The sequence below is a fragment of the Toxotes jaculatrix genome, chromosome 8 (genome assembly GCF_017976425.1).
Source record: "Toxotes jaculatrix isolate fToxJac2 chromosome 8, fToxJac2.pri, whole genome shotgun sequence".
Classification (NCBI taxonomy): Eukaryota; Metazoa; Chordata; class Actinopteri; family Toxotidae; genus Toxotes; species Toxotes jaculatrix.
The window spans coordinates 977,837-990,418 of record NC_054401.1 but is presented as its reverse complement, the minus strand read 5'-3'; the positions used below and the strand labels follow the sequence as shown (position 1 = coordinate 990,418).

At 46.9% G+C, this 12,582-nt stretch overlaps 1 protein-coding gene across 1 annotated transcript in view; it reads right to left on the bottom strand.

The window, feature by feature from the left end:
• The window catches only part of LOC121185670 (atrial natriuretic peptide receptor 1-like), a 46,302-nt gene that overhangs the window by 25,947 nt on the left and 7,773 nt on the right, over positions 1-12,582 (bottom strand). The window contains exon 4 of the mRNA XM_041043976.1: positions 52-239. Within this exon, the coding sequence (XP_040899910.1) occupies positions 52-239 (188 nt within the window). The remainder of the gene's footprint in view (positions 1-51; positions 240-12,582) is intronic.

The window sequence follows — 12,582 nt, the reverse complement described above, 5'->3', positions numbered from 1 at the left end:
GATGTGATCATGTGTCATGTCAGGGCTGTGCTCTGGAAATAATCACTGCACCTGGAAGGCGTCCTTGGCGATGGCATCATCCTCATCGCCACGAGCCCACGGCTGTCTGTGCCTGGAGTTCAGGCTGTCTCCGAACACGTCGATGTAGAAGAAGACGTACTGCTCGTGGGGAAGATCCGCCCGCCGGAACTGAACCATCAGCTTCCTGAAGACGTCCGGAGAGCAGCAGACAAATATCACTGTAGGAAGGAGACACAGGAGGCTGCTTTCAGTTCAGGGCAATGTTTTCAGTGAAAAGGCTGGAAAACAGGCAGACAGCGGCTGTATGAAGAACACTCTGATTCCTGATTGAGTTACACTATAGGAGGAGGACACATACGTGTGTCTCACACATTTACACCTTTTCAGTCTCAGGTGTCTCAGACCTCCTGCAGAGGTGAATATTTCTTGGATGTATTTCCTCTGAGCTTTTCAGAGATCAGGTGGCGTCTGATCCACCCACGATGCACAAAGCGTAAATGGAACGAATGCAACAGGGAATTTCACAATAAGACTAACCTCCTTAATCACACAGACTCACAGGTTCATTTCAGATCTAATGTGCTGGAGAACAGAGCACACGACTAAAAAACCCAAATTGCTGAAAAGACTGACAGCTGCACACTTCAGTAAAGAATAAATTCAATGGATCCGGCTTCCATTTCCATTTTGGAGCCTTTTCAAAGTCCACAGATTGGCACCAAGCTCTCGAAGCAGGACTCAGAGTCATTAGAGCAACAAAGACTTCAGCGAGCTGCCAAAGCCCGACGCAGAGCAGCAGGACAGTGGCCATCGAAATGTCACTCCTCCAGTCAGACTCCAACATAAAGATCCAATTAGGAGCAAATGTCTCTGTCGCTGCTTTCATTGTCTGTTTCTTCTGCCATGACATGAGTCCCGGGTGTGTTTGTGAATGGCTGTTGCTGATCTACAGTAGGTGAGAGGAGAAAGCAATGATCGATAACGTGGTGGCGAGTCTGCAGCGCCGAGGCCGCCCAGAGTGACTCAGACAGCTGGAGGCCAGATTAGCTGCCACCTCCACCACCGCCAATCACACTGACTCATCTGTCGGGGGGGGCATCGGTGCGATTTATCAAGACGTGTGTGTGTGTGTGTGTGTGTGTGTGTGTGTGTGTGTGTGTGTGTGTGTGTTGTGTTCTTCTGGGCATCAGCTGTTTGGTTCTGTAGTTACACTCAGAAAAATCCATTAGGCCTCACAGGAGACGGCAGGAGCTGATATTCTGTATCAAGACTCAGACAAAATCAATAAGTTATTGATGGAATTTATAGGTAAAGTGACACCGTGAGGCTCTCAGGTTATAAAAGGGGGGGGTGGGGGTATAAAGCCACCGTGGGGGGGTAAGTTGAATTAATATGAGTTTATGTTGTTTTCACACAGTGTGTAAAATGTGCAGAGACTCCTTCAGTTGTGTTACACGATAAACAAACAGCACGTGTCAGAAACTAATATGTATAAATCACATTTAATTAAACCAATAAACCTTTAATAAGATCAAGATTAGTTCTGAGCCTCTGATTCTAAACCTTGGTTCTGTTTACGTTTCTGATCCTTTCTGTGATATTTACATAAAGAAATAAAATATTTCCACATTTCTGTCAGTTATCAGTAATGTGCATCATGAACCACCTCATACCTGCATCAGGTTAAATCTCAGTAAAACAGTTAGTTAACAGTTTTAGTATTTGTCCTAGCACAGTCCCTCTGCTCCCTGTTCCTTGGATGCTGAGCGTCCACAGTTTCTTGGCTTCCTCCCAGATCTGCGTCTGGATGTCGGAGCGTCAGGAAGTCTCCAGAGGCGTGATGACATTCCTCCGGCCTGCCGTTCCTGTCCCACTGCCTCTATTGTTTCAGGCTCTAATAACCTCTGAGCAGGAAGTGAACAGTGAAACCCCAGAAACCACGCAGGGCTAAAAGCTTTCTTCCGATTGATACTGAGCTAAAAAAAAAAAAAAAAACCCTCCCTGCTGCCGCAGAGAGGAGTTTACCGTCTCCTGAAACCGAAGCGCTGCTCTTTAAACGCTCGTCTGTGAGAGCGAGCCAAAAAAACACGGATCTATAAATACTCCGCACTTTCTAACCTCTCCTCTGTGGCTTCTATTTCTTTACAAAACATTCTCAGACTATTCATTCAGGGAAGGGCTGCCTCTGCATACACACACACACACGCACACACACACACGCACACACACACTGCTGCTGCTCTCTGAGCAGTGACTCAGCTTCTGGATGTGGCAGAGTCTTTGAGTGACGTCCTTCAACCTTTGCACATATTATCACTGCTTGTCAGAGATGGAGTCAACATATATTGGAGGTCAGAGGTCAAAGGTCAAGGGCACTGCGATCTTGTGTAAGTTTTGCTTGTGAACACCCGACACTAACCTTCCCAGACGCTGCCATTATCACTACAAAACACCCATAACCTCTACATCTGCTACACACAGGCACCCAGCCGCGAGGAGGCGTACCACCGCCGTACTGACCAGATCCACAGGGACGAAGCTGCTGCAGAAGCTTCAGTGACTTGACTTTGGGATCTGATGTTAATTACTGAACTGCAGCAGATCAGAGCTGTGGCTTCAGCTGGTGAAGGAGATGGTTTCACTGGGCGGGTGACGCCTTTGTTATTTCAGTTAATATGATGTGGAGATGTGACAGGATGAGTCGTTCGCTCGCTGCTGCGTCAGGCCGACTGTGTTTCATGGGTCAGAGTGCAGACGCGACCCCTGAAGCCTGGGAGAGCACAGCAGTCGCCCTGCAGGGGGAACCTGGAGCACAGCAGACCACCCCTGACCTCTGACCCCGGCACACTTCCTGAGTCACGCAGATGTGTGGAGATGAAAGGCGAGCAGCTTCCACTCTACGCTGCACTCTCCACGCACGGAGCCTCAGCTCTGAAGATGAAAGGATTCAGGGAAAAAGCATGAGGATGGACGAGCAGACACACTGAACGCATTAAACCTCTCTGATCATCAGGGTGGATTCTGAAGTCTGGACAAGTTTAATATCCACATCCACAAAGTGCAGAAAAAACTTAAAGAGTAACATAATACTCCTACTTTCATTAATCAGTCTGTTTCCGCAGCTTCTCTCATTAATCCTCAGATCTGACGGGGCTTCATTTCCTTCTTGTCATTTAAAAATCAAAGCATTATGTCGTCGAGCAGCTGCAGTCCTTCATATGAGGGTGAAGGAGAAGAAAAGCGAAGGTCACGCAGGAAATAGGATGTGAAGAAAAGTCATTATCTTCTTAATCTCCTTTTTGTACCTTGTTCCTCTTCATCCTTTCATCTCAGTGAATCACTCTCCCGTCTTAATGCTGTGCTTAAGCTCCGAAGGTGTCAAGATGGTTTGGTGTCCTGAGCCAGAAGAATCAGAGCGATTCTGTCTGACTTCCACCAAGTTATCTCCGGACACTTTTCACATAGAACTGGTCTGTGTATGGTTTGAAAATCCACTCACTGACTGAGAGCAGGTGACATGGACCTGGACTCTGAGCTGCAGTTTCAGAGACAGTGGACACAACAACCAGTTCTCAGACATGAAACACTGCAAAATCCAATCATCCCTCCATCGCTGTGACATCGAGCACATTCACATCCAGCGCTCCACTGATCCACAGGAGAAGAACATCGCTAAGGCTCAGTGAAATGTCAGCTGTCGACCTCTGAGAAGCTCCGATTCCAAATATCCATCAGCAGGTTCACACACACACACTCCTCTGCAGCCGAGGTGCCATCGAGCAAAGCGCTCTGCCAGCAGCAGGAGATGACGGAGGGTGAAGCTCAGACAGCTGAAGCATCCGAGGTTCACGCCTAACGTACACACCGATCAGCCTCAGCATTAGATCCATCGTGTGTTTTAAAGTCCAGTGGGATGAAAGAGGAAAAAGAACGAGTGAGCGTCTGGAGAAAAACGTTTTCACAGCAGAAACATCATCATCCCGTTATTATTATTATTACATGCAAATACTGTACATGAAATACAGTGAAGTATAATTTGTTTTGGTCCATATGTGGCTTCACCTCTGCAGCTTCCACAGGACAGACACAGTGATAATGGACTGTTAACAAAACAGGAAGTGGTGATGATGCTCTCCTGCTGACACAGCTGGATAACAGCCATTAGTCAGGTCAGAAAACAGAGTTTAGATAGAGACATAAATAACCGTTATATAACCGCTGCCCTACTGACCGATCAGTAAACAAAGGTAATCAATAGATGGTATAGACACCTGTTTTTCCGCTGTTCATTCACACTTTCACCTTTAACACTGATTCTGGAACGCAGTGTTTCTGAGCTATCACCAAACTGGAGTCGCTGATTGTAGAATTAAATGTTCCGACAGGCCGACAGGCCGACAGGCCGACACCCGACCGACTGCATCGCAGCAGAAAAGATGCTTTGGTTCACGTCTCCTCGCCGCAGCACAGAGCAGGAAGCTCACAGCAAACACTGCCTTCCATCAGCAGTGACGCTGATTACCAGGGACAGACAGGAAGGACAAATGGGTCCACTCAGACATCTAATCACTTATTGACTGAGTGAAGCTGCCGTGGGACACGATGATGCTGTCGTGGTCACACTTGACTTAACCTCTTCACATCCCTGAGGGCACAAAGGTTTTCTCTCCTCTCTCCTCTGTAACGAGCTGCTTGCTGTTCTCAGACCAGAGGAACAGGATCTTCATGAGGAGTGTTTGTTGTTGTGTCTTTATCACAGGCCTCCATGCCTGACACAGCTAATTGGGTCTGGTTGCTGCTGTCAGTGAAATCTGCGACCCTAATGTTCCTGTGCTCGATGCGGCGCCGCGTCCTGCTTCATAAGCACATCGGGCTCACGCTCAGGCTCTTTAATTAGATACTAGAAGTGAGAAGGCTGTCAACTTTCCTATCAAGTCGCGAGCCTTTCAATTAGACTTTTTTTTTTTTTTTGCTGGCTTCTCTTGTTCCTCTGCCATCACTCAGTCTAATCAGAGCGAGAAGAGACGGCCCGCTGAGCTGGAAAGACCGATGCCTCCATCACCATCACCTCAGCATCATTATCACACTGTGGCTCATTATTAAAGCACAGAAGAACAAGCGTGTGTGTTACGACATGTTTACATCACCTTCTCCTCTCAGTCTCTACAGGTCAGGTTTTTCAGTGTCTGTGAGTTTTCTCAGGTAAAACACGTTCGGTTCTTCTCTAAGATGAACTGAGCAGAAGTGGCTTCTTGTCCGTGTTTACACTTAAAATGAATCAATGAACATATTTACTTCAGTTTTCATGACATGTGCAGTGAAGACGTTGGCTGACTCCCCGTCTTTATTCACCGTACCTCGTTTCTCTCATCATTTTTGTTCTAACTTTTTTAATTTTGCGCTGATTACCTTCGAATCACATCGATCATTTCTTGCTTCTGCAATCATCCTCGTTCCTTCTCTGATGTGGAGACTCGGAGTCATGGACAGCTGTGCTGTGCTCCTCTCCACTGATTTCCTTTCACATCACAAACAGCTGAACTAACAGAGACATTTGACTGCAGACATTTCAGCCGTCCTTCGTGTCTGCTTAGGGACAAAATGAAATGAAAAAATGTCACCAAGCATTTGGTGATTACAGCTTTTCAAATGTTTATACTTCCTTGTTTTTTTAATTTCCCGTGCTTTGTGTTCCTTAACTTGATGATACAAAATAAGTGGTTACATCCCTGGTTTATTATTAAACTGTGGGCAAGTCTGAAATGCAAACCCAAGAATTTGATTTTATTTTTGAGAGGGAAGTTCATCAGCTGAAATATTTCTGCAGGTCACTCGTCCCTCGGATACGACCCATCGGAGCGTACCAGCGGCGGGGGAACCACGTTGTCATGGTTACAGTGATAAACACACAGCTGAGGTTGTGGAACAGTCACAGAAAAAGAAACAACACCGAACGGTTTCACACGGGAAACGAGGAGCATGTTAGCTTCCTGTGTTTTGTCGATTCATCCATTCACCCGTTCTTCATGCTGTGTCACCTGACGGCTGCTTAAACTTGTGGGGCGTAGGAAGCTGCTTTCACAGACCGACAGTCTGCAGTGAAACGATCTCTGCCTTGCTTATCAGTGTGGCAGAGGTGGAGCGTTACTTTGGTCCAGCGGCTCCTGGCAGGAGGCTCAGAAAGTTCATTTTGTGCTCAGCAGCTGACAGCAGGCAGATCAATGCTCGGCTGATTTTTATCGCCAAAAACAGCTCTGTGAATCTGAGCGATCGGCAAACTGGGACCGAACTATTCCTGCACACTTAGGCCACAAAAATGTTTCACAGATACTTTCACATTTAGAAGGAACTCTGCTCCTAATATAGACATATTTGCGAAGGAGGTTTGTTGAGTTTCGGTTCATTAAAACGTTCTCTGGAGGTTGAACAGGCGGTGCAGGTGTCAGGTCATTTCTAACATTCCTTTCCTTTATTTGGTCACGTTATGAACCGTCACTGTAACAGCCTGAACTCTGCAGTCACACTGAATTATATCTGAGACTGAAAAGTCTCGGGAGCGAGACGTCACCACCAGTATTTTCTTCAAGTTTACAGAAATCCAACAATAAATCTGCAACAGCAGTAAAGTAATTGTGTCCTCGCTGCAGAGACGTCCTTTCAGAGCTGCCTTCACGATGCTGTAAAGACCCAGGGGACGAGCTGCACACGAAGAGAAGCAGATGAGCTTTGGAGGGTTTGTATCGCAGGTTGGTCGATAAGTCCGTCACATGTTGGACACTCACTGAGTACAGTCCATTTGGTTTCTCGCCCGGGGCCGAGGTTTCTTGTCGGGGGAGGTAATTGGCTGGGGCCGAAGCTGCGGGGGACTGAAAATGAAGTCACACTGTGGACTGTGATATAACAGCGTGTTGTCATCTGCTTTACGCTCTGTTCAGAGTCCCAGAGGACCCTCCTGCCGAGGAAGATCATGACCCACCAGAACAACGGCTCTGCAGCCCCCCAGGTCTGACTCCGGCCCTTCGGTCCAGCTCAGCCACAGACACCAAACAGCACTGTAACTGTATCTGAATAACATACTGCATGTATTACATATACCAATACAACCAGCTCAGGACTCAGTGAGAGGGTTTTGATATAAAACAAGTGACTGAAAATCAACAACAGCTGGAAACAAAATCCTTCTTCATTCTTCAACAGGGCTAAATCATCTTTCTTCTATATCTCTTCTACAAATTCCGAAATGAAAACAACAGACTGTTAAATGAGTAAATGAATCTTCCACTTTCTTATTTCCCAACAAGTCTCCATCACTAAGCAGCAGTGTGGGTCATTCGTCCTGACCTTCAGCCCAAACCATCTCCAAAAACACGTGGCCCGAGTTTTTATATTTCACAAACAAGATAAACCGATCTTTCAGTCTCTGCGTTTCCACGAGTCACTGAACCACGTCTAAGATTGTACAGTCAAACTGCCAACCGCCAAAGTCAAACCAGCTGGGTGAGAACTGGCAGCACTGGTACGACTGGTGATTGAAGTCACCACAGAGATCAGATTCCAGTTGGTCAGGATTTTACAGTGGATCAATAAACAGCTGTGTGTGAGACGGCTGATGTTTTCAGTTCTCGGTCCAGTTTGATAACCGTGCTCCGTCTCCCGGCCTGGATCAACCCCAACCCCCACCCCACCCCATCTTCTCCGGGCTGCTCCGTCTCCCGGCCTGGATCAACCCCAACCCCCACCCCACCTCATCTTCTCCGGGCTGCTCCGTCTCCCGGCCTGGATCAACCCCACCCCCCCACCCCATCTTCTCCGGGCTGCTCCGTCTCCCGGCCTGGATCAACCCCACCCCCCCCACCCCATCTTCTCCGGGCTGCTCCGTCTCCCGGCCTGGATCAACCCCACCCCCCCACCCCATCTTCTCCGGGCTGCTCCGTCTCCTTGGCTCTGAGATTCCAGCGTATTAATCTTTAACTACTGCCAGATGGACAGAACAGCAGTGCGGAAGAGGAAAAGAGGGCTGAAGCACGGCCTTGTGGGTAGATTTGTTCAGGATGATCGGCTGCCCGCTTCGCTGCCACAGCGACAGGAGATGAGGCGGTGATATCACCCGTGGCAGCCAGGATCGTGATGTCCGCGGATGTTTGAGCTCCAATTTATACCAAAGAGTTTGGAAATGACGGCTTCAGGGCCACGTCCAGAATTTTAGAAATACTGAGGTCACGAGTCCAAGTGGCCCACGTGGAGTCACGGCTCCTCTACGTCTTTTAGGATTCAGCAAACGTCTCATCGATTTCCCAGAACGAAGGAGTGTAGATGTTGTTTCTGCTCAAAATTCTGAGTCCGTTACTGAACCGAGTATCAAACATCAACACACTCAAACATCAATGCCTGATCTTCATTAAGTCGTTTGGTGCTTCATGCTTTTTTTTTTTTGCTTTTTCACTTGTCACTCACTTCACACGTCATTTCTCAACTTAATAACCCCTCCACCTAAAGACAGCGGCAAAAACATGAGGTTACATCAGGAATCAGTGACACTTCGTCACGTACGAAGCAGCAGAGCTGCTCTGAAAATAAAGATAAAGTTAAAACAGCTTCGTGTAAATCACAGAGCGTCTTAAAGCTTCTGATTTTCAGAGAAATGTATTTTTATGGTAGGAGATTACACTCTGTATAAAACGAAGACAATTTTCCACTTTTCATCAGTAAAAGGTTAAAATCATTTTCACGTTCTAATTTTCCGACGTGCTCGGTGCCGCGATGCCACGATGCCGCGCGTCTCTCAGCTCTGGTTCCAGTTTTCTCGATGTCCTTTTATCGTTCAGTTCCCTCCACCCTCAGCACCAACGCAGTGTTGGAGTATGAAAGCTGCCACTTTATCTTGATCTCCACTTTGTCAGCTCTTTGACAGCATGTGAGATAATCGAGGCCTGTTTTTCTTCTGAAAGGACACAAAACATACACTGTGATGGTTTGATAGATCTGCAGCGTCTGGTGATGAGTGCAGAGCCCGTTAGCATCGCACTCGCTCTTTGTTCCCCCTGAGATTCATCGCCTCCGTCAGAGCTTATTGTGATTATTGAGTAGCCTCATTCTTCATTTGCTGCCCTGATAACACAGATTACAGCTTCTCAGTAGGGATGAGTTAAACATGTAACTGTGATAAAAATGACACGAAGGACCGAACAGACCTGGACCCAGCTACAACACCTGGACCCTCAGACTGCAGGTGGTTAGAAACAGGTTTAAGTCCTGTTTAAGAACCTAATGTGTGTCTGCAGTGTGTTATCAGCCAATGGTCAATGGACAACAGGAGCATAAACCTCAGTCCAGTCACTGAATGCGTCTGCGTCTTACAGGGACGCACGGCGGCTGAAATGACTCGAGTCATCTCCTGGAAAAAGCCCCGAGTGCGAAGGAGCCCTGTGATGTTTGTCTAAGGTTTGTTTACAGGATGTGAAACATTAAGCAAGACGTGATGAAGCGAGGAAGCAAAGGTGAAACAAACAGTGGACGACACTGACGTGAGCCGTGAGCTGGAGCTCGGTGTGTGGGTTTGAGCTCTGTGGCTGCAGCCGTGTGTTTGTGCTGAAACCAGAATAATGTACGACATCTCACTAACGTTTCCTCCACCATTCACTAACATTGGAGCCACAAACATTTATGATATATAAATTTATGATATACACAGTGTGTATAAATGATTCATGCATTAGTTGTCGACCCTCAGCTCCTGGTTCAACCCCTTCTCCTACAAACTGTGTTTGTAAAGAACTAATCTGCTCTGCCAAGTATGTTGTCAACAAAATGTTATTGCTTATGTTTACTGGCAATGTGTTTTTCCCATCGGGGGGGTGTGGTGCTCTTACACTGCACACAAGTCGACACGGTGGAGTTGGCATCCTGCAACATAAAACTGCCATCTACCCCAAACCACCCAAGTGTTTCGTCAGCGTTAAAAAAAATCCCACTTACACTCCTCACTGTGACCCAGGTTATTTTCTGTAGCTACAATTTACGATGTGCTCTGAATGCCTCACACGCGGGCTCAGCAGAATTTGGAACCAGTTCTCAACTGGAACCTGTTCTCAATTCTCATCCGTAGTCCCGAGCCTAACTGGAAACCAAGCAGTCATCATCTGTTTGACCCTGAATAACAGCTGCTGTAGTTAACTAAAACTGAAGAAGCTTTGGTTGGTGATCCAGGATAAATACGTTTACCTGCATTAGATCTACGTGACCAGCTGAAACCGTCTGGACCTGAACCAACAAGGTCTTTGAGGACAGAGAGCAGACAGCCAGCACTGGGACTGTGACTGAGCCCAGAACATTACACAGCGTCGCTGCAGCAGCTGATAAACTCGGAGAAGCTGCCAAGCTGCTGGCGCTGGGTCTGTTTGTGTTTCTGTGTGACAGCAAAGCAGACGTATGGCAGAGGGCGAAGTGATATAATGAGAGAATAAACACATGAAAACACGCAGCACGGCTTTACACAGAGGGACTAAAGGGGGATATACTGTCTCACTAACAATGTTCCAACTCAGTCCAGGATATTTCCAACATTGATGTAAAAACACACAGAGGAGGGAGCAGTATTCAGAGACCCGACACCTGCAGGGACTATATCACCCTTCAAAGGTTTGTTTTCATCTGCAGTTTAAACAGTTCAGTTGCTGTTGGTTTGACAGAGATGCTCAGAGACTGTAGGTGGAACATAGACGGATGAAATTAAAGCCTTCAGCCTGCTGATAGAGGAAGCAGCGTTGGCCTGAGTGGATGAGTAGTAAATCTGTAAATCACCGTTACAGAGGTCGTGTGCACTTTACAGAAATCTGAAACACTAACTCTAAGTATGTAGTTAAACATAAGGATTTTACAATTTCACTACAGTATTACATCATTTTATGAAAGTTAAATCACGTCGCTTTGAGCGCTGGTAACTTATGATGGAAACTAGTTCTTTTTGATATTTAGCAGAATTTGTCTTTTCCCACTGGAGGCATGAGAACGCCGCCCTGATAAATGACCATCTGTTAGAGTTGTTAGCCTGTTTACACATCCATTCCAGTTAGCTGTTTTCTGGTAATGGTGACAACCCTGAAATTAAAACCTCAATTACAGTTCACTGTAGAGAGTCAGGAGCTCTAAATGAGAGTCACCAGTTAGCTGTAGCTGGAGGTGCTTCGCTGCTCTCGTGGTCTCCGGTGAGTCTTTACATACTCACTCAGCTATGCGCTCTTAATTAGCATTTGTTAGCTGTGAAAAGCTAAGAAAACTGCAACTTGGCTTCAGTTAATGAGGGTAGAGCTGATTAGTTTGAGCAGCAGAGCGGAGGAGCAGCAGGCCTGTGAAAGATTAACTACTTTCCGCCGGGTCTCTGGAGAAACACCAACACGCTGGAATCTCCAATTAGTTTCTCTTGTTGAGGTGAAAGTGAATCCTTTCAGACTGTTTTCTGTACACACAGTCGTCTGTCTTTCCACGAAAGCAATCAAAACCTGAAAAGTCGTGACACCTCTCTCACCCTCTTGTCCTAATTGGTCGGGTTGTCATTGACCTTAAAAAGCGGCGGGGGCCGACAGGCCAGAGTCCTCAATCAGCTGGAGGGCTGTTCAATCACAGGAAGCCTCTCTGGAAACTCTCCTCTGTTCTCCAGCCTCGTCTCCTCTGAAAAGCAGCCTCTGATTCCTCCTCTCAAACCACACTCAGAAAGTTTTCTCCATCAGTCATTAATAACCATCTTCTTCACATTATTGTTGGAGCAAAGTAAATGGTGCCAGTTTGTGCTTGTCGTGTACTATCATCACGTGAGGGACACCAACTGTCCACGCTCTGCGTCTTTTGAAAGACTGTTTGCTGGGAGCAGACCTTTCTCTTCAACACAACAAACAACAACTGGATGGGAAAATCTTACAGCACCGAACATCAACCGTGCATTTATACCCGAGTCATCATCGTCATCATAACCTGCACCAGCTCGTCACCTTGGAGAATTCACTCAGGTGGATTCACCCAGGTGGACTCTGTGTGTGTTTTCCAACCTGAAACCACAATCCTCCACTGAACAGTGGAGTTCAGAAGAGGATCGGCTGCGCTCCTTATCCAGCTGCTGAAAAAACCGACTCAGAGAGAGTGAAGAAAATAAAAAGCTCTTTCTGAAGCTGCTGCAAACAAACTAACTGCTGCTACATTAATTCACTTTGGTCATAAAACACCTCATATTTGCAAAATAATGAGCATCTGCTGCTTCTACAGACACTGTCCTTCCCTCACATACTGAGGCTGTGTGACTGAGAGCTGAGAGCTGAGGGGTGATGAGGTTTAAACTGTGTGTGTGTGCTGTCAGTGTGGAAACGTTTCCCAGTGGGTCTGGAACATATGGCTTTGCATTAATGAGACACAAACCAGTCTGAATATGGATCCCGCCTCCTCCTGGAAAAAACACTCCCTGAAATCTTAAACAGGTCGCTGCTGTTGAACTGTGCTGTGTGAAAGCTCCACAGCACGTTCGTCCACAGGGAGCTGCCGGTCCAACTAACACTTCAGCTGATTTTCTGATCT